A 21,826-nucleotide genomic window follows, 5' to 3' on the forward strand; every position below is an offset into this window, starting at 1 on the left:
TTCCAAGGGGTCTTTTCAAGATGGTTTTCCCTGTAAGGGAAGGTGTCTGTCTTTTGAGGTTTCTCATCTTGGTCGGCTGGTTGGGCAGTGGGACATTTCCAAGGGGGCTTTTGAATCCAGAGGTCAAAGGAGGGTCTCCTGTATGGCTAAGGAGCTTTCCTCATCTGTGATTCAGTGTGCAGCTGTGGGGGCTACAGACAGCACCAGCATCACCTTTCCAGTCTCATCAGGCTTTGTGTGACCTTCTCTGTAGCCCCTGCACACACAGAGAGGCTGCAGGGCAGAGCTGGGCACACAGGGGCTGGCATGGGGTCTGTGAGCAGAGAAGAGATGTGGGGCCAGAGAAAGAGCTCCTGGCAGGGACAGCTCCAGGCAGGAGAGATGGGCAGGAAAGGAAGGAACTGCTCATGGAAACCCTGTTGCAGGGGAGACAGGGGCACCTCCCGGCCACCCCTTGCAGTGCAGATGCCTTCCCTGAGAAACCCCCTTCATCCCTCCCACCCAGCACATCCTTGGCCCTCATGGACATTGGGGTCTAGGGTGGGAGTCACCTCTCTGTCCAGCAGACCAGCAGAAGAGGCGAAGGGCATCCCTCCTGCCACATATTTATTTCCCGCTGACCAGCAATCGGATGGAAGGCAACTGTCCTGCAGTATCAGTCTCTGGGAGGTGACATGCACAGCTGGGTCAGGGTAACGCTTTCCCGAGTGCCCGGCTGTCTCTGCCCTGGCCTCTCTCAGCCAGACCCTCCCTGTGCTTTTCCTTGTTTCTCCCTGTGATTGTTTTAAAGTTACCTTTTTATTGCGGTCAGACTCCCTGGGGGTGGGAGGTTCAGCTGCAGAGTCACGGGCTGATCTTGTTCATCCATTCATGTGGGCATGTCCTTGGGAACAAGTGTCCCAGCTTTCCTCTGACGTCTGGGGCTGTGGGCAATGGAGTCTGTGGGGCTGGAGAATGAGCTGGATTTCCCTTAATCAGATGCTGTCGTTAGGACACTTGGCTAAGTCCTTGGGGGGTCCCTCCAAGGTGTGAGCTGCCCTCCAGGATGCAAGCCTGCCCCATAGCACCTTTGTGTTATCTGAAAGCCCCATGGAGAAATGCCGAGATGCTACAACCAAGGAAAAGCTGTTGGGTTGGTGAAATGAGCCGCGTTTCTTCTTGTCTAGAAGTGGGGTGCTGAGACCTTGAGAAAGGGTGAGACAATTTGTGGTCTGCGCTGGATGCCTCTGCTCTCAGCAGTGTCTGGTTGTATGACATAACCTAAGAGTGTGGTCACTCTCCACCTCATGAAGGTACAAGCTGGGAACAAGACGGAGGGACAGACCAGCTCCCCTCACTCTGCTCTAAGCCACAGGCAATCCTCTTGCCTCGCACGACTCACTCTGTGCTCCCTGAGTGCAGCAGAAATGCTGAGGGTTTCTGACATCCCAGAACACCTCCCGAATGTCTCAAACTGCCTTCTGCCATCCTAGTTCCTTAGTCCGCAGAGTGCAGATGCTGACGGGCCCTTTTTCGTTAGGAGTGGATTCACCTGACAAAGCCAAACACCAGGACTGGCCCCTGTCCCCACCGTTCCCATGAACCCACTGCTGCAGAGCAGGGCTGACTCCTCGGCAGCCAGCGGGCAGAGGCTCTGCTCCTCACAGCAAAATCAGGCAGCACCAACCAGAGCTGCACCCATGGAAGTGTAGGAGGTCTCCTGGGAAATGAGAAGGGCTGTATGCAGTAGGGGCAGAGTCTATGGGTAATGGATTTCATTTTGCTCAGAGAAGTCTCCGCTAACTGACTGTGTTTTCCTCCTTGAACAGTTCCCCATGCCCAGAGTGAACAAATGTCCAACAGCAGCTCCATCACCCAGTTCCTCCTCCTGTCATTTGGAGACACACGGGAGCTGCAGCTCTTGCACTTCTGGCTCTTCCTGGGCATCTACCTGGCTGCCCTCCTGGGAAACGGCCTCATCATCACTGCCATAGCCTGTGACCACCACCTCCACACCCCCATGTACTTCTTCCTCCTCAACCTCTCCCTCCTCGACCTGGGATCCATCTCCACCACTCTCCCCAAAGCCATGGCCAATTCCCTCTGGGACACCAGGACCATTTCCTTCTCAGGATGTGCTGCACAGCTCTTTCTGTTTCTTTTTTTCACTTCAGCAGAGTATTTTCTCCTCACCGTCATGGCCTATGACCGCTACGTGGCCATCTGCAAACCCCTGCACTACGGGACCCTCCTGGGCAGCAGAGCTTGTGCCCACATGGCAGCAGCTGCCTGGGGCAGTGGGTTTCTCTATGCTCTGCTGCACACAGCCAATACATTTTCCCCACCCCTCTGCCACGGCAATGCTGTGGACCAGTTCTTCTGTGAAATCCCCCAGATCCTCAAGCTCTCCTGCTCAGATGCCTACCTCAGGGAAGCTGGGCTTCTTGTGGTTAGCGTCTGTTTAGCATTTGGGTGTTTTGTTTTCATTGTGGTGTCCTATGTTCAGATCTTCAGGGCTGTGCTGAGGATCCCCTCTGAGCAGGGACAGCACAAAGCCTTTTCCACGTGCCTCCCTCACCTGGCCGTGGTCTCCCTGTTTATCAGCACTGGATCATTTGCCCACCTGAAGCCCCTGTCTGTCTCCTCCACAACCCTGGATCTCGTGGTGGCAGTTCTGTACTCGGTGGTACCTCCATCTGTGAACCCCCTCATCTACAGCATGAGGAACAAGGAGCTCAAGGATGCAGTGTGGAAACTGATGACCGGATGTTATTCAAAAGCAAAAAACTGCCCCTCTTCTGCACAGCATTTATTTATGATGTAACTTATTACAGGTCCAGTCTGTTGTCTGCATTTTTTGCTTTTTGGGGTGGTGTTTTACTTGTAATGATGTTGTCATCCCCTCTCTAATTCACTGTCTGCTTTCTTTTCTGACTGAGTGGCTGTGTATATGGAGAGCCTTGCTCTCTCTGTGTTACAATTAAAAAAAAAAAAATAAAAGGGTCCTGCAGTGCCTTTCTGAGATCCTTCCACAAACGAGAAAATTTTGACCATTAACTTCATTGTGCAGGTAGGATTTCAGGAAAGGCAAAGGTCACCTGGGAAAGTCAAGAGTGAAAAGATGAGCTTTGATCACCTGTTAGAGACCCGTTAGAGATGACCTTTAGGCTGAACAACTGAAATGCCAGCCTGCTGCTGCTGCTGAACAGGGAGGGTGATTTAATAACAGCAGGCACAGGTGGGGCTGAGGGACTCAATGCCTTCTGTGCCTGAGTCTTTACTGAAAAGGTCTCCAGGCCTCTGTGCTCAGGGAAATGGTTCAAGGAGGAGAAGAGCATCTATGGGCAAGAACCTCCTGAACTCCAGCAAGGGCAAGTGGCAGTTTCTGCCCCTGCAGGGGACTCACCCTGGCAATGGCACAGCCTGGGGGCTGCCTGGCTGGGAGCAGCCCTGTGGGAAAGGTCTCGGTGGGCAGGGAGCTGGACGGGAGGCGGCCGTGTGCCCTGGCAGCAAGGGAGGCCACCAGCATCCTGGGCTGTCAGAGCAGGAGCACGGCCAGGAAATTGGGGGAAGGGATTTTCCAGGTTACTGCATCCCGATTTCAGATCCCCAGTAGAGGAAGGACGTTGGCAAGCTGTAGCAGGTTGAGCAAAGGGCCCTCAAGAATGTCAGGACGCTGCCTATGAGGAGAGGTTGAGGGAGCTGGGCTTGTCCTGCCTGGAGAAGGGAAGTTCTTGCAGAAGCATTGCACCATTCCCAGGAAGTCCGATTCGGGCTTATGTGCGTGGTACGAGACGTAAGGACAAGAGGCAATGGCCCGAAACAAGAGAGGGTCAGGCTGCATATAGGGAGAGAGTTTTCCAGCATGAGGATAGTCAAATGCTGGAAGCCATTTCCCAGGGAGTGTGCACCGTCTCTGCCCCAGAAAGCAAACAGGATGTGTTTCGATAAAGCTGTGAGTAGTTTGGTCTGAACCTTCTTTGAGCAGGAGGTTCAGACACCTCCCGAGGTGCCTTCCAGCATGAATGAGACACCTGAAGGAGGCTGTGACCCCATGGGAAGCCTGCGCTGGAGTAGGCTCCTGGCAGAACCTGTGACCCCATGGAGAGAGGAGCCCACGTTGTAGCAGTTTTTCTGGCAGGACTTGTGACCCCACGGGGGACCCATGCTGGAGCAGTCTGCTCCTGAAGGACTGCACCCTGATGAAGGCACCCACGCTGGAGCAGGTCATGAAGAAATGCGGCCCATGGGAAGGACCCACATTGGAGAAGTTCATGAAGGACTGTCCCTCGTGGGAAGGACCCCCCGTTGGAGCAGGGGAAAAATGTGAGGAGGATGGAGCAGCAGAGACAACGTGCAATGAACTGACTGCAACCCCCATTCCCTATCCCCCCGTGCCACTTGGAGAGAGAAGGCAGAGAAATCAGGAGTGAAGTCGAGCCCAGGAAGGGGGGAGGGCTGGGGGGAAGTGTTCTGAGATTTGGTTTTGTTTCTCATTATCCCACTCTGATCTGATTGGTAATAAATGACATTAATTCTCTGAGTTGAGTCTCTTTTGCCTGTGATGGTAATTGGTGAGTGATCTCCCTGTCCTCATCTTCACCCACGAGGAGGGGGAGTGATAGAGGGGCTTGGTGGGCAGGTGCCTTCCAGCCAGGGTCAGCGCACCACAGAAGCAGAACATTTCCTTCTCTTTAAATTGTTTCCTTAGTTTCTTTGTTGCTTCATTTTAATTTTGGACATTTTCTGAACCGTTCTGCCATAATCAGGCCTCTAACATTAACAACAATATATCTGTGTCTCATGTGGAGTTCAGTGCCCTAAAACCTCCCTGCCCAGGACTCTCCTTGCCACTGCTCGCCCTTTCACACAGCCAGTCACACTCTGAGGGGCTGAGCTCTCTCGACTGTTACAGAGAAGAACGGTGACCATCTTCAGTGAAACGCTCTGCTTCTCCATGGCCAACATATCTGTGTTTCCAGCACTTCTGGAAGGAGTCCCTAAATCAGCAAGACCCACTGCCTTCACATTCCCTCGGGGGTATGTGGATTGGCGCTCTATTTTAGGTGAAGAAAGGGACGAGGTTGTCCTTACCCAACACCAGGCACCTCAATGCAGATGTCTAGACTTGCCTTTGGAGTAAATGGAGAGAAAGAAGTTGTCTCAGCCGAGATGCCTGGAGATTTCCTGGTGACCAGCTAATGCTCCAGAAGGGAGCCCTGGGTCACATTTCCAAGCACCTTATGGGCACTTCTGTAAGCCAGGGCAGCTCAGACAGCAACGGCCTCTCTATGTGGGCAAATGAATCCAGACCTGAATGTAGGTCTTAGTCTCAAGTTGAAACCTACTTAAAAATTATTCTAAAAATACCTGAAAACAATCTTCCTTTTCAGAATGTCAGCTATTTGGGCTCAGTTCTTTTTTCTTTTCTTTTTTTTTTTTTTAATTTAGGAGGACCACATGAGTACACTACAGTAATTTCCCTCTGCCAGCATATTCATATGCAGTTGTTTATCAAAATACTTTTCCTACCAGTGCTCTGAGTGGAGAAATTTTGTTCTGAAAATATACTATATCTATATCGACATATTTCCCATCTCTTCTTCAGCCTCTCTGCCCTCTCTCTTTCCTCTACCTGTTTTGTCTTTATAGAGAACTCCAGGTAAAGATTTATTGAGTAATTAAATGTGGGAGATATTTCTGGGCATCATCTAGTTCCCCTCCACACCCCTTACTCAATGGAGGGCTCCCACCACTTCAGTGTCATCCACGAACATGCTGAGACTGAACTCTGTCCCATTGTCCAGGCCATCACTAAAGGGGTCAGACAGCATTGCCCCCGGCACTTCTCAGTGAGGGATGCCTCTAGAAACTGGCCATTGGTTGGACTTTCTAACAATGATTGTTATGTCATTCCCCCCCGCCATTGCCATGACATTTCAAAGACAAAGGACAGCGGCCTTGCGATGACACCAGCCATTTCCCCCAGACCCCTCGGGTGCATCCCCTCTGGTCCCATGCACTCGCCTGTGTCCAACTGGCACTAGTGCTCCCCAGCTGCATCTTGCTCTCACATGGGTGAAGCTTTGCTGCCACAGAGGCTGCTAGGAGACTCAAGGACCAGGGAGACCTGGGGAAAGATCCTACCAGGAAAGGAGTAGGGACGTGTGGCAATGTGATCCTCAGCCTCTTCCATGTCTCTGCAAGGCCTTTTTGGACTCACTGGAGGTTAAAGTAATTGAGTCTTGCTTGGATGTATCTGCACCTCACTGTCGGGAGGGTATCTCGGGCCAAGTTAGCCTCAGAACCCCACTTGGGACTTCATCTTGGAGGGGGTTTCGTTTGGAAGGCAGAGCCCAGGAGTGAGGAGTTCACCCTCATGGTGAAATCTTTGTCTTTATCTCCAGGCTGAACGCTCATTGGTTTTTTCCTCCCAACATGCACCATCATTAAGAGCCTGGCTCCGCATTCTGCATGACCTAATTGTAGGTACGAGCAGGCTGGGATGAGGGCCCTCCCAGCCTTCCCTGCTCTGGGCTGGACAAGCCCAGTTCCCTCAGCCTCTCCTCACAGCAAAGTGCTTCAGGCCCGGGTTGTCCTGAGGGCCCTTTGCTAAACCCACTCCAGCTTGGCAATATCGTTCCTGAATTGGGGGTCTGAAATGTGGATGGAGTATTCCAGAGAATTCTTTGCCCTCAGTCTTCTGGCCATGCTCCTGGTTGTACAGCTGGTGGCCTCCCTTGCTGCCAGGGCACAACGGCTGCCTTCTGTCCAGCTCGCTGACCACCAAGAGCTTTCCCACAGGGCTGGTCTCATCCAGGCAGGTCCCAGGCTGTGCCATTGCCAGGGTGAGTCCCCTGCAGGGGCAGAAACTGGCATTTGTCCTTCTGGGATCTCATGAGGCTCCTGCCAATACGTGCCGTCCTTCTCCATGAACCCCTTCATTGAGCACAGAGACCTTGACAGTAAAAACTCAAGCAAAAAAGGCATTGAGTCCCTGAACCCCATCCGTGTCTCCTCTTCATGAGATCACTGTCCTCGTTCAGCAGTGGGCTGAACTACTCTCCTACTTGAGACAGCCTCTTCCAGGTCCTGGAACCTACCCAACCCTGTCCGCATCCCATGTGAGGTTTAGCAGACATCCCTGCTCCAGGTCTGCCAGGGTCTGGACAAGGAGAGATGTCAAGCAGGTCTGGTTATTCCCCCCGTACAGGCACTGAGCCCAGCAGGAGGAAGGAAATGGCCGTGCAGCACAACTCACCCATAGACCTGTGCAGAGCGGGCAGTGCTGGAAGTGGCCGATTGCGGTTTAACCTGGCAGGCAGCTAAAGACACAACACAGCTGTTTGCTCACTGCCCCCACCCAGTGGGATGGGGGAGAGAATCAGGAAAAAAAGGTAAAATTTCTGGGTTGGATAAAGACAGTTTAATATGACAGAAAAAGTAAGCAAATAATAACAACAACAACAACAATAAAAAACAATATACAAACCAAGTGATGTGCAGCACAATTGCGCACAAGCCCCAGACCACAGAGGCCCAGCTAGTTCCCGAGCCGTGGTCCCAGCTGTCGGCCAGCTTCCCCCATTTATAAAATAAGCATGATGTCACATGGTATGGAATATCCCTTTGGCCAGTTTGGGTCAGCTGTCCTGGCCATGTCCCCTTCCCAGCTCCTTGGGCACCACCAGCCTCCTCACTGGCAGGCCAGTATGGGAAGCTGAAAAGTCCTTGCCTTGGTGTAAACATTGCCTAGCAACAACCAAAACATGTGTGTCTTATTAGCATTATTCTCATCCTAAATCCCAAACACAGTACTATGCCAGCTACTAGAAAGAAAATTAATTCCATGCTAGCCGACTCCAGGACACAGATTAGTGAGGCCACCAGTGAAAGCTCACTCTGGTCGCATTCTCTAACACATCGCCACATGCCCACCTCCCCTCAGCCCATGGAGAAACCAAGCACAGCAGCACGGGCTCGTGGGGGCAATTTCTTCAGCCTGTTCCTGACCTCAGCTTTGGAAGAAGAACCCAGCCTCCAGACCCTGGCGTTGAGAAAATGCCTTTTTATTACAGAGACGTGAGAAGGGAGGCCCGCTGGGCCATTGTGCCAGACACATGTGCAAAGACATGTGGGTCAGAAAGACTGCGTTTCTGCCTCTGGAGAAGTGGCATAGATGCATACGTTCCTTGGAAAATATAATTATCCTAGATAAAACAACCAAAGCACAGTGGGTTCCCCCGATATATTGGAAATACCTTGTGAAGACACACAGGCAGCTTATTGCTTCTGAAAGACTACTGATTGAAACAGCTTCTTCAGTGCGTCTTTGAGTTGCTGGTTCCTCATGCTGTAGATGAGGGGGTTCACAGATGGAGGTAAAACCGAGTACAGAAGTGACACCATGAGATTCAGGATCGCAGAGGAGACAGACGGGGGCTTCAGGTAGGTGAATATGCCAGTGCTGACATACAAGGAAACCACGGCCAGGTGACGGAGGCACATGGAAAAGGCTTTGTGCCGTCCCTGCTCAGAGGGGATCCTCAGCACGGCCCTGAAGATCTGCACATAGGACACCACAATGAAAACAAAACACCCAAAGGCTAAACAGACACTAACCACAAGAAGCCCAGCTTCCCTGAGGTAGGCATCTGAGCAGGAGAGCTTGAGGATCTGGGGGATTTCACAGAAGAACTGGTCCACAGCATTGCCATGGCAGAGGGGTGGGGAAAATGTATTGGCTGTGTGCAGCAGAGCAGTGAGAAACCCACTGCCCCAGGCAGCTGCTGCCATGTGGGCACAAGCTCTGCTGCCCAGGAGGGTCCCGTAGTGCAGGGGTTTGCAGATGGCAACGTAGCGGTCATAGGCCATGATGGTGAGGAGACAATACTCTGCTGAAACGAAAAAAACAAACAGAAAGAGCTGTGCAGCACATCCTGCGTAGGAGATGGTCCTGGTGTCCCAGAGGGAATTGGCCATGGCTTTGGGGAGAGTGGTGGAGATGGAGCCCAGGTCAAGGAGGGAGAGGTTGAGGAGGAAGAAGTACATGGGGGTGCGGAGGCGGTGGTCACAGGCTATGGCGGTGATGATGAGGCCGTTTCCCAGGAGGGCAGCCAGGTAGATGCCCAGGAAGAGCCCGAAGTGCAAGAGCTGCAGCTCCCGTGTGTCTGCGAATGCCAGCAGGAGGAACTCAGTGATGGAGCTATGGTTGAACATTTGCTTCCTCTGGGTGTCATTACCTGTAGAGGAGGAGAAGGCAGTACTGAGGTAGGCTGGACTGCTCCAAGCAATAGATATTACAAGTCTCATTGCAACCCCACATTATGACTCTTTCTTTTTCTGGAAGACCTCTCTGCAGCTCTCTTACTTGAGCTCTGGGTTTTGCTGGCTGAGGGTGCCATTGGGAGCAAGGACTCTGTAATGGGCTCCTGAGGAGTCCTTCCTGCCGTGCAGTGAGAGGGAACTAGGAATGCAGGGGGATGTCCAATTAAATGCACTCATGATATATCAAAAATCTTTTCAGCATTGTGGTTTGCAATTTGCCCAAGTGCAGAAGAGGGCTGAGGGGATTTGGGGTTGTTTCTCTTCTTCTAGTTGCAAGTGGAGTGGTTTGGGATGGAGGAAATCCCTGACATTTCTAAGGCACTCCAAGTGAAATCTTGTGGGTCCTGCGAGGCAAAGGGACTTTCCCCCACAGTGCTGAGAGAGGAGAGCTGCTCTGCCCATCAGCCCTGTTCTCAGCTGCCCTGTGCTGGCAGCTTGGAGCTGGAGGATGATCACCCCAGGTGTTCCTCTGAAAAGAAACAGGGTGCTGCTGAGAGCAAAGAAATCCAGGTTCACCGAGCAGATTGAGAGAGTCCTCACCTCTTCTCAGGGTACCTGAGGAGGATCTCATCTCTCCCCTTCCAAACAGGAACACACAGAGATCATTCCATCTGCCCACGTTCAGCTGCCCAGAAGCATTTCTACAGCCTTAGCACTGAGGTGTCTTCTCCATGGGGATCCTTGCGAGCACAGAGATACTATGGGAGAGCTGTGCCCTTCTGGAGGGCACCCTGCAGCCCAGCAGGACACCCCAGGGAAACAGCTGAAGGTCCTGAGGTTGCCCGGAGGAGACTTGGGCACTTTGCTGCCATAGACACATCTGCATAGCAGGACCCGAAGGGTCGCTGTCCCAACAGGAGATGAACCTGCCACCGCAGCCCCCACCCCCTTCCGCACCGAGAAGGCAAATCCAAGGGTGAGCAGAAGGGCAGCACAGGCAGGAGGGGTGGGCAGTGACATGCCACCATGCTGCTGCCAAGGGAGGAGGGACACACCAAGACTGCTGGACATCAGGGGTTTGTCCTTCTCTGGGCTCTGGCTGCTCCAGAGGCAATGCACGCCCGAGAGCCCATGGGCTTGAGGGCAGAGGCTCTGCTGAGGCTGGGAAAGGAGACCAGGGAGGAGTTGCTCAGGGGAAGGTGTCTGCAGTGCAGGGACAGCAGGGAGGTGCCCACATCCCCCTCCCCAGCGTTTCGGGCAGCAGCTCCCTCTCACTCCCTGCCCGTGTCTCTGCTGCTTGGAGCTGCTCCTGCCAGGAGCCGCCACCTCCCTGTCCCCAGCCCAACTCCCTGTCAGTGCTCACAAACCCCATCCCTCCTGCTGTGTGCTCACCTCTGCCTGCAAACACCTCCCAGGGGCAGGGCACTGCCCAGGGGCCTCTCTGCCTCTGCAGGGGCTAAAGACCAGATCTCAGAAACCTGATGGGGCTGCGAAGGGCAAGTTGTTGCTGCTGCGTTGGCTGGAGGCAGCTGGGAACAGCGCTTTGAGGTGCTTCTCCCAGACTTACTTGTCTCTCAGGCTAAGAGTCTAGGAGTCGCAAAGCCTTCTTCTAAGCAGAAACAGGAAGTTTGATCTCCAGTGCCAACCCCAGACAACCAGACAAAGATTCAGGAAAGCCCTTCTCTTTCCAGGAGCCACTAACCTGATGGGCTTCTTGAGAAGTCCCCTTAGAAATGTCCCGAGGGAGAGCTGAAGCTGTGAGAAGCCCTGACCCATGCAGCACTCTCTCGACAGCAGAAGGACCGTACCCTGCCCTGCCATGCTGGGGCTTTCTCCTTCCACCCACAGCTTTCCCTTTCCCTTTCCCTTTCCCTTTCCCTTTCCCTTTCCCTTTCCCTTTCCCTTTCCCTTTCCCTTTCCCTTTCCCTTTCCCTTTCCCTGGCAGGCAGCAGAGTCCCTGCGCCAGCACACAGTCCCCGGGGGTGCAGGGACCCTGCTCGGAAGGACAGACCTGGACAACCCTGGTTGCACAGCCACCTTCACAGCCCTGCAGCCATCGTCAAGACAAGGGAGCTGTCTTGCCTTGTGCCTCTGATGGTGCAGCAGGGAAGCCCTGCTCTGGAGCACGTCCTCCTCCTCCACACCTGAGAAAAGCAAGGAGAGCCATCCTGACAGATCCTATGAGAGGTGGCATGGGCCAGGTCTGGTACAGGCTTCCAGGCACTCATCTGCATTGCCCTGCAGCCAGAGACTTACCGTGTCAAGGGCTGGGAAGATTTCTCCCCTGGTGAGCTCTCACTTGTCCTCCCAGCCCAGACTGCCTTTAACTTCTCTCGTTCCTCTTGTGTGCTCTCAGTGCCTGCAGGCAGTGCCCTCAGCCCTGCTGCGCTTTGCAGAGGAGCTGCTCCTGGGCAGAGCTGTCTCTCTGCAGTGCTGCCCGCTTGCCATGAGCTCCCTCCATCCCAGGAGCCCAGCCCAGCTCAGCAGCAGAGGACCAGCCCAAGGCAGCACTTTCTCTGCCCCCTCTGGGCTCCCTCAGAGAATGTCCCTGGGGCTCCAGAGGAACCTGCTGTGAAAAAACCTGAAGTCATTACCGATATACAAAATTAATAACATTAATAACAAAATTAATGTGTGGGCACTGCTGAATTTTGCCAGAGAAGATGCAGATCTGTCTGAGGTGCTCTTTGTCCTCTTTGCCTCTGTCTTCACCAACAAGGTCTCCAAGGACTTTGTGCCTTGAAGCAGGACTCTGGAGGAGAAAGACCAGCAGTGGATGTGGACCAAGCCAGGGGTTACTTGATCAAGTATTAACAGTCCACAGAACTGGCAGGGCTGTATCCAAGGGTGTTGAGGGAGCCAGCTGATATCATAGTGAGGTCAGCCTGTGTTGTCTGTGTGGCACAGAGCGTGCCTTTGGATTTGGTTTCTGTGTATCTGAAAGAGAGGGTGACTGGATGAACCCAGGGCAGATCACGCTTGACTGTCCTCATTCCTTGCTAAGATGAAAGGACTGCATTTCTTGATACGGGAGCAGCAGCGGGGTTCATTTACCTGGAGTTCCTTAGGGCTTTCAACACCATTTCCCACCATATCCTTGTCTCCATGTTAGGACATTTCTGATTGCCCGATCCTCTATCAAAACAGCAATGTGAGCAATTGCATGACACTACAGGTGATGAAAGGGGGCACTTATTTCATGGATTTGCTGCCCAAGGAAGAAAATACCCCAGGAACCATCTCAGGAACTCCACAGAGAGTACAAAATAAGCAAAGGGCTGCATCACAGGAACCCCACACAGCCCTGATGACATCCTTTTGCTCTGCACACCTGCTAATCCTTTCCCCATTGGCCGTGATTTTCTTATTTTGGACCCTCCTGTGGTGGGTCGAGGATCGGGCATCTGCCCACGTACCAAAACAGCTTGTGCCTTTCACTGTTGCCCAAGTAGAAAGGATTCAGCTGAAGCTGAGGGTGAGAATTCACTCATGGGCACCCAGGAATTTCAACTTTATTAACTTCCTGTCTTCTAAAAGCCTGAACAAGTGGTCAGAAGAGAAAGATGAAATGAGAGAGGATACTCACTGTTTTTTCAGTCCATACACAGCTGGATTTTGTCTTCATAGATAAGGTTTAATTCAGGTTATTTTTGCTACCAAGTGTGGTTTTTGAAAGTGTTCTGATATTGTGTGATTCCCTTTTTAGGTGCTAAAGACTGTCTAGAAAAGCACCGTCAAACGTAAATAGCTGTACGGAGTGCTTTCCCTAATGTTGACAACATGAAGGGGAAGGGACAAAAGTTCCATTCAGGCTGGAAGTGGCCTTGCAAGATGTCTATAGACCAACATTGTGCTCAAAGCAGGGTCACACCAGGTTGCTCGTGGCTTTATCCAGATGTCTCTTTGAAACTTCCAGGGATGGAGGCAGTCTACACTCTCTTCAAAAGGTCTTCCCAGGTCTGATTTGCCTCATGTGTCAAAAATTTCTCCCTATATCGAGCCTGAGCCTCTCTTGTTGCCCATTGCCTCTTGTCCTTGTGCCTCGCACCGCAATGTCTTCTTGGAAACTGCACCGAGGCAGTGCAAGGCTGTTCCATCCTCCCCCAAAAGCCCTCCGTTCTCCAGTCTGAACAAGTCCAGCTCCCTCAGCCCCTCCTAACAGGGCAGGTGCTCTAGCCATGACCATCTTTCTGGCCCTCCACTGAACTGGCTCCAGTTGGCCAATGTCTCTCTGGCATTACAGTGCATCAAAACATGCTAAAGTGTTCTGGATGCGGTCTAACGTGTGCTGAGTAGAGGAAGATGATAATCACTGCCACTGACTGTGCTCCTGCTCATACAGCCCAGGGTGCTGTTGGCCTTTGCTGAACGGCTCATGGTTTGCCTACTGTAACCCAAAGACCACCACAGCCTTTCCTGCAGAGCTGCTTCCTATACCTCGGCAGTCACAGGCCTCTGGCTTTGCAGGGGCTCAGTCCACCTCACGAGCAGGACTTTGGATTTGTCCTGACTGCATATCGCGAGGTTACCTCTGTGCCTCCAGCCTGTCTAGGTCCCTTGGGACGGCAGCCCTGTCCCCCAGTGTAGTGTCTGCTCTCCTCAAAGCGCTCTGTCATCTAGAAATCATATGAAAAAATACTCTCTCATCTTCTCTGCATCATTAAAAAGGCATTAAATGGGACAGATTGCAGGACAGACACCTGCAGGACCCTGTTAGATAGACACATCCAGGCACAGTAGCACGCCTTGACCACACCCATCCAAGCCTGAAAGTCCAACTGTCTTTCTGACCATCTACCTGTTCATCTATGTAGACCATAATGACCTTACTGGGACACCAGAACAGCGTGGGGAATGATGCTGAAAGCCTTGCTGACTTTGAGGTAAGGGGCAAGCGCTGCTCTGCCCCGCATCCACCAATCCTGTCCTTCCATCACAGAAAGCAAAAAAGATGGGCAGGCACAGTCTACCATGGGTAAATCCAGTCACCTTCTCTTAATGCTCCCCAGAAATGGGATCCAAGTGCACGTGCTCTGGGGACAGCCTTTAGTTCCCCTGCTCATCCTTTGGGTCTTTTTCAGAAAGTACATGCAGCGTTTGGGTGCTGCCAGTTGGCAGGGACTTCCCCCAGTCTCCATGTCCTTTCCAAGATGATGGAGAGTGGCCTCCCTGTGGCATCGGCCTGCGCTCTCAGCTCCCTGGGATGCTGCCCCTTCACTCCCACAGACTGGTAAGGATTGAGCTTCCTCAGGTAACTCCTGACTTAATCCAAATTCGCCAACAGTTGTTCTCCTCCAGAGTCCTGCTCCAGGTAGAAAAGCCTCAGAGACCTTTCTGGAGGAGACGAAGGCAAGAAGGACACAGAGAACTCAGATCTATCAACACCTGCTCTTACTAAATTCAGCAGTGGCCACTCGTTCTCTTTGTTTCTTAACTGTTCCTGAAGCAGCAGCAGCAGCAGCTCCTTTTGGTGTCCCTGTAGCCCTTGCAAGGGTCTACACTGGGAAGCTTTAGCTTCCAGGAAACCATCCCTACTTCTAAATCCCTCCTTGAGTCCCAGCATCCACCTCTTGGATGCTTTCTTTTTTCTATGGAGCTTCTTCATGAGGTCCCTTTTTAGCCAAGTTTCTGTCCTGAGATACCCGGTTGTTTTCCTGTGTGTTAATGCGGACAGTTGTTTTGTGTGGAATGTGGTGTCCTGAAAGACCAGAAGTTCAGTGCAGCTCTGCTGCCCTTGAGTGCTGCTGCTGCTGCTGTGGGATTGCCCCCAAAAGTCCCCTGAGGAGGCTAAAATCGTCTCCTCTAGAGACCCAGCATCTCTACTTTGCTGCAGTCCTTTCTCATTCCCCTTGTGAGCTGAGATTTCATGGTCACTACAGCCCAGGCTCACACTCATTTTCACAGCCCTGATCAGCCCTCCCTCTGCAGGGACTGGATTCGGGTCAGCATCACCTTGGTTGGCCTACCTTGGACCTGTACAAAGAAGTTGTCCCAGGAGACCCAGAAGCCTGCTAGACAATATGCACCCTGCTGTGCACCCCTTCCAGTGAGCGCCAGAGTCATTAAAGTCCCCAGTAAGACCTGGCGTCATTCATCTGGAGACTTCCTTGGGTTGCTTAATTAATGAAGGCGTAGTCCACTTCCTTACCCCGGTTGCAGGTTCTTCATCTCCCACCAGGATGCCACACTAAGTGGCCTGTCCTCTCACCCTCACCCACAAGGCTCACACAACCTGTTGCACATCCCGTAGAGGAGCACCATACGTATAACAAGCTCCTTCAGACGGAGGTCATCCCCCACCCCTTCTTCCCGGCCTGCCTCTCCTGAAAAGCCCATACGCACCATGGCAGCACCACTGTGAGCTGTCCCACCACCCCTCACCATTTACTCCATCAATGCCAAGAGTCTATAGTGGCACTTGGGACTCCAGCTCTCCAGCGGTCTGTGCCCCAGGCTGAGGCCACTGATGCACGTTTGGGCTGCAGCACCTCAGCCGTGGCACCAGGGAGAAGCTCAGACTTGTCACAGGCAAACCCAGGACCAAGTACCCAAGACCCATGCTTTGCATGAGACCAGAGACATGCTGGAGGAGATGGCAGATGTCAGCGTGAAGGCATAGAAAGAGGCAAATCTTCTCTCCCCGAGGCCAGAGGCAAGCAGGGCTGGTCTCTGCTGTCCTGGCAGGAGAGGGCTTTGCTCTCCGTGGTGTCTCTGCAGCCCCTGAGAGCCTGTGGTGGAGGTGAAGCTGATCTCAAGGAAGGACAGATGCTGCTGAAAATGTCTTTGGGTGTGGACATCCTGTGATCCAGGAAAACTCTGAAAATCCTTGGACGGTTCCTTGCTTGTATCATCAAGTGAGTGAATAAGAGGTCGTCTTTAAGAAGAACCAGCAGACTTTGGAAGCAGGCAAATGAGTGGAGATCCCAGTGGGATGTGCTTCCTGTGCATGAACTTCTGCATCAACTGGATGGAGCTGGGTCAGACCCCGTCTCATTGCAGTGGTGGGATTCAGTAGCTGGCCAACAGAAACTGATGCAATCGGACATGCGATTTGGAGTGTCTGTCTCACACCCACTCTGGACGCAGATGCCTTTCCTGTAGGTCCCGTGCGGTCCCTGCCAGCCACATGCACTTGTGCTGGAGGGCCCCGGCATCTCACATCATAGCACTGCAGGCCTGTGTTTGGCTGTTGAGTAGCTGCCCTGAATTGGCTTGGGCAACGTAGGGATGTCCATGAGACATCTGCCATTACAGTCAAAGGTGATCTAGTATCTACAGCTGATGCAGAAGATGGCTGATGGCTATGGCAAAGACTCCTTCTGGCCCCCTGACTACCTCAGTAGGCTGCCCTGGACGTAAGGAGTAGGGAAAAGTTCAGTTGTCCAAAATGTGGGCATCTGCTGTTGGCCAAAGGTATTCCCCTCTAAGCTCCAAGACCATGCCTCCAGATACTGCCCTGTCTCTATGAACGGCTCCATTGGAGCTTGCAGCTCCCTGCACATATCTTGGACCACGCCTGACACCTCAGATGTCACCAGGTGTTTGAGTCTGAACAGGTGACTCCTGGCCTCCATCTCCAGTAATTCCCATGGGAACTGAGACAAGCAGCTCCCAGGCAGCAGGTGCCTATTTGGTGCCCACCTGACCTGAGGCAAGAAGAATCCCACCTCCTGAGGCTTTGTGGGAGCCATAGGTGAGAGCTGAGTCCCCTTCCAGCCCCAGGACTGCAAACCAAGGATGAGATGCCTCAACTGAGTCAGCTGAGTCCCTTCCCTCAGCAGGGGTAAAGGAGAGCCCTCGCTGTCCCTACCTGGGTGTCCCGTCTAATGCCGACACAAGGAAAGGAGATTCTTATGCCCAACGCTTTTTTTATTAGGAGGAAAGACTCTGCCGGAAAGTGTTTCTCCCCAGCTGTGGGAGGGAACATCAGTGATTCCTTCAGCCTGTTTCACAGCAGGTTCCTCTGGAGACCCAGCGACACCTTAAGAGAGCCCGGGGGGCGTGGGGGGGCAGAGGAAGTGCTGCCTTGGGCTGGTCCTCTGCTGCTGAGCTGGGCTGGGCTCCTGGGATGGAGGGAGCTCATGGCAAGCGGGCAGCGCTGCAGAGAGACAGCTCTGCCCAGGAGCAGCTCCTCTGCAAAGCGCAGCAGGGCTGAGGGCACTGCCTGCAGGCACTGAGAGCAGACAAGAGGAACGAGAGAAGGTGAAAGACTTCTGGTGTGGGAGCTCACCGGGGAAAGAAATCTTCCCAGCCCTTGACACGGTAAGTCTCTGGCTGCAGGGCAATGCAGACGAGTGCCTGGAAGTGTCTCCTAGACCTGGCCCATGCCACAACTGATAGGACCTGTCAGGATGGCTCTCCTGGCTTTTCAGGTGTGGAGGAGAAGGATCTGCTCCAGAGCAGGGCTTCCCTGCTGCATCCTCAGAGGGACAGGGCATGATGGGTCCCTCCTCCCAGCGATGGCTGCAGGGGTGCCAGGCTGGGTGTGGGGCTGCCCTGGGCTCCAGGCAGGGTCCTTGCAGCCCAAGGGGGCTCTGTGCCAGGACAGGGACTGTGCTGCCTGCGAGGAGCAGCACTCAGGTTTTCTGGGGAGCTCCCCACGGTGCTGTGGGGAGAAGGTCTGGGTGCAAGGAGCGACACCCGGCAGGGCATGACAGGGCAGGGTCCTTCTGCTGTTCAGAGGCTGCTGCATGGATCAGGGCCGCTCACAGCTCCAGATCCTCCCAGGGCTGGAGGGTCCAGGCAGGGGCTATCTGGAAACAAAGGTGCTTCCCTCAGGCTTCAATTTCATGCTTTGGGGGTATGAAGGGAAACGGAGCTGCTCACATTTGAGAAGTGACTGAGATTCTTAACCATTACGTGGCATGATCAGAAGGTCTTCTAGGAACCTCAGAAAATGCATTCGCCTACCCCTCAGCCTGCAGGCATCACCAGCATCACCTTGGCTGGCAACATCACGGTTCGTCTGACCTGCTCTTTACCCGTCGGAAGCAGGGAGATGTCTCTAGGCGGTGCCCTCCCGGGGAGAGTTTTCTGTAGGGCAACACTGAGTGCACCAACGGTGGGATGGGGTCTCTCAGAATTTCCTGTGAGGAAAACATTGTGGGGCAAAGCAGCAGGTTGAAAAGGACCAGGAAGCCGAGGGGTGGGCAGGGAAGAAGATGAAACTGAGAAGGCAATGTCATGGGAAGGAGAATTGGGAAAGTTCCCTGTCACCCCCTCCAGTGCAGACCCCTTCCTCTGAGCAAGCCCCCTTGCCTCCTGTCTGACCCAGCAAAGTCTCTGCCCTCGTGGCCGTGGGGCACAAGGCATCAGCTGCCCCCTCTGCAGCCAGAGCTCCAGCAGAGCAGCGGTGCCTCTCTCCAGCCCTGTGCCCATTTTTCTCTGCGCAGCACAGGGGCTGAGCGTGACTGCCTTGCAGCATCGCTGTCTGGGAGGCTGCCTGCACGGCTGGTGAAGGTGACGACTGTCTTAAGTGCCTTTCCTTCTGTTTGTGGTGCTGCTCCTCCTCTTCCCGCCTGTCTGTGCTGCTCCTGCTCCTGCTCGTGGGCTCTGTGGGGTTGGGGGAGTTTCAGACAGTGACCCTTGAAGCCCTGCTAGGCAGGGGTCTGCATGGGAGTGAGGTGCCCCAGCCCCCTTCGAACCCACGGGGGCAGATGCGTCCCCCAGAGCGACTCCGGGATCACTTCAGCACTTGTCTGAGCTGCTCCTTAGCCCCTGCACACACAGAGATTTCTCTGGCCGGTGCCCTGCTGCCAGGAGGGGTCTGTAGGGAAGAGCCGAGCACACAGCGGGTGGGATGAGAGCTGTGAGCACTGGCAGGGAGGAGACTTGGGGGCAGAGAAACGGGTCCCAGCAGGGACAGCTCCAGGCAGTGGTGACATGGGCAGGGAGTGAGAGGGAGCTGCTCCCAGAAATGCCACGGAGGGGGCATTTGGCATCTCCCTGCCATGCCCTGCAGTGCAGACACTTTCCCCAGAGCAACTCCCTGGTCTCCTCTCCCACCCAGCAGATATTCCCACCCTTAATGTCACAGGGACTTGATCATGCGTTTCCTTCCCAGCGGCCCAACCACCGAAGAGGAGAAACACTCAAGCGTCCAGCTGTGTCTCCCTCTCCTGACTCCCTTGGCAGGAGTACTTTGGCATTTTCCCCTCTTGTCCCTGCTGCCCTTGTTCTTCCCCGTTAATCGCTGGTGTGAGGGGCGAGGACTAGGGTGCAGCTCAGACACCAGTGCTGCATGTTGTCTCATGCAGATGGATCCATGGAGGAAAAGCATCCGCGTCCTCTCCTAATGTTTGGGGCTCTGGGCACTGCAGTGTATGGGGCCGGGAGTGAGCTTACTCTTCCTGCAGGACCCCTCATATTTATGACATTCAGGTATTTTCTTGGGGGGAATGGGTGGGAGTGGGTCCTGCTTGGCTGCAGGCTGCCCTCCAAAAGGGCCTAGCTCTCCCAGGGCATCTCTGTGTCACCTAGCAGTCCCATGGAGAAGACAGGCAGCTGCAATGAGCCCTCTGTGTCCCTGCCTAGGAGGGGAGAGCTGAGATCCTCCAGTGTCCAGTTTCTTCTCAGAGGAACATCTGGGTGCAATCGTCCTCCAGCTCAAAGAGGTGCCAGCGCAGGCCAGCCAAGACCAGGGCTGATGGACAGATCGACTCTCTTCACTCCGCATTGAGGAGCAGTTCCTTTGTCTCTCAGAACCCACAAGGTTTCCCCTGGAGCGCAGAAGAAATGCCAAGGGTTTATGCCTTTAAAAAATCCCTCGGGTGTGGATAGGCAAACAACAAAGTAAGCAAACGGAAATGCCCACAGCTCTACTCTGCAGTCTGGTGTACTGGGACCAACAATCAATTACGAGTGGACTTAACCTGATATCACCCTATGTTCCTGTTTAGCTCTTGCTGTAAGCGGGACAAAGTCCTCCAGAGCCCCCAGAAGAGCTCCCTGCTCCTATGGCACCCACAAGCAGCACCAACCTGAATGTAGCAAAGACACCTGCCAAAGGTCTTCCTGAAAGGGGTAAAGCACTTTGGGAGGTTTCTATGAGAAATGGAGTAGGTTAAGCTCTACTCTAACTCTTCCCTGTCTTTTCCTCCATGCACAGACCTCTGTGAGCAGCAGCCGCAGATGGCCAACGGCAGCTCCATCACCCAGTTCCTCCTCCTGGCATTCGCAGACACATGGGAGCTGCAGCTCTTGCACTTCGGGCTCTTCCTGGGCATCTACCTGGCTGCCCTCCTGGGAAACGGCCTCATCATCACTGCCATAGCCTGTGACCACCACCTCCACACCCCCATGTACTTCTTCCTCCTCAACCTCTCCCTCCTCGACCTGGGATCCATCTCCACCACTCTCCCCAAAGCCATGGCCAATTCCCTCTGGGACACCAGGGCAATTTCCTATGCAGGATGTGCTGCACAGCTCTTTCTGTTTCTTTTTTTCATTTCAGCAGAGTATTCTCTTCTCACTGTCATGGCCTACGACCGCTACGTTGCCATCTGCAAACCCCTGCACTACGGGACCCTCCTGGGCAGCAGAGCTTGTGCCCACATGGCAGCAGCTGCCTGGGGCAGTGGGTTTCTCACTGCTCTGCTGCACACGGCCAATACATTTTCCCTACGCCTCTGCCACGGCAATGCTGTGGACCAGTTCTTCTGTGAAATCCCCCAGATCCTCAAGCTCTCCTGCTCAGATGCCTACCTCAGGGAAGTTGGGCTTCTTGTGGTTAGTGCCTGTTTAGCCTTTGGGTGTTTTGTTTTCATTGTGGTGTCCTATGTGCAGATCTTCAGGGCTGTGCTGAGGATCCCCTCTGAGCAGGGACGGCACAAAGTCTTTTCCACGTGCCTCCCTCACCTGGCCGTGGTCTCCTTGTTTATCAGCACTGCCATGTTTGCCTACCTGAAGCCCCCCTCCATCTCCTCCCCATCTCTGGACCTGGTGGTGGCTGTTCTGTACTCAGCGGTGCCTCCAGCCATGAACCCCCTCATCTACAGCATGAGGAACAATGAGATCAAGTATGCCCTCAGGAAACTAATGACTGGATGCTTTCCAGAAACAGTAAACTGCCTGTTTACTTCTTCAGAATATTCATAATATATCTCATTACAGGCCCAGCCAGTCTTCTGGAAGTTTTTTTTATGATCATTTTGGTCTTGGGGGAAGGGGGTTTGTGGGGGGGCGTGTGAAGTTTGGGTTATTTGTTTTTTGTGTTACTTATCTGAATGCTTTCCACAAAGAAATGTCTTTATTTGACCCATTTCTAATTCACAATCTATCCAGCTTTTGTGTGACCTGGAGGCTGTGCAAATGAGGAGTCATACCCTCTGGGTGTTTAAACAAAATAAAGTGCCCTGCATTGACTCTTTTTTCTGAGGTCCTTCCTCCAAGACCTGCTCTGCAGCTGCGGGGAGCCTGTGTGCAGAGGGGAAGAAGAAAAGAGTGTCAGTGCAGCCGCACTGCCAGGGAGCACCAGCACTTGGTCTTTCCCAAGCTGTTCTCCTTCCATTTCCATGCTCTCCTGAGCCCTTTTTTGGTGGAAGGCCTGGGGGCTCATGAAGCTTGGTTACAGTCGTGCTGT

The 21,826-nt window shown here is 53.5% G+C and overlaps 3 protein-coding genes across 3 annotated transcripts; 2 read left to right on the top strand and 1 right to left on the bottom strand.

The window, feature by feature from the left end:
- Nucleotides 1-1,831: 1,831 nt before the first annotated feature.
- LOC129200533 (olfactory receptor 14A16-like) lies at nt 1,832-2,803 on the top strand. Its single transcript, XM_054811844.1, has one exon. The coding sequence runs from the start codon at nt 1,832-1,834 to the stop codon at nt 2,801-2,803; it is 972 nt and encodes a 323-aa protein (XP_054667819.1).
- A 5,459-nt stretch (nt 2,804-8,262) lies between these two features.
- LOC129200531 (olfactory receptor 14A16-like) lies at nt 8,263-9,198 on the bottom strand. The gene has a single exon (XM_054811841.1). The coding sequence runs from the start codon at nt 9,196-9,198 to the stop codon at nt 8,263-8,265; it is 936 nt and encodes a 311-aa protein (XP_054667816.1).
- Nucleotides 9,199-20,346: 11,148 nt separating this feature from the next.
- Nucleotides 20,347-21,342, top strand: LOC129200532 (olfactory receptor 14A16-like). Its single transcript, XM_054811842.1, has one exon. It carries the CDS (start codon nt 20,377-20,379, stop codon nt 21,340-21,342), a length of 966 nt encoding a protein of 321 aa, XP_054667817.1. The 5' UTR covers nt 20,347-20,376.
- Nucleotides 21,343-21,826: the final 484 nt, after the last annotated feature.

Source organism: Grus americana, unplaced genomic scaffold (assembly GCF_028858705.1).
Source record: "Grus americana isolate bGruAme1 unplaced genomic scaffold, bGruAme1.mat scaffold_272, whole genome shotgun sequence".
Lineage (NCBI taxonomy): Eukaryota > Metazoa > Chordata > Aves > Gruiformes > Gruidae > Grus > Grus americana.

What these genes read in the sequence shown, in the direction of transcription:
- LOC129200533 (XM_054811844.1), top strand. Translation starts at nt 1,832, where the DNA reads ATGTCCAACAGCAGCTCCATCACCCAGTTCCTCCTCCTGTCATTTGGA.
- LOC129200531 (XM_054811841.1), bottom strand. Translation starts at nt 9,198, where the DNA reads ATGTTCAACCATAGCTCCATCACTGAGTTCCTCCTGCTGGCATTCGCA.
- LOC129200532 (XM_054811842.1), top strand. Translation starts at nt 20,377, where the DNA reads ATGGCCAACGGCAGCTCCATCACCCAGTTCCTCCTCCTGGCATTCGCA.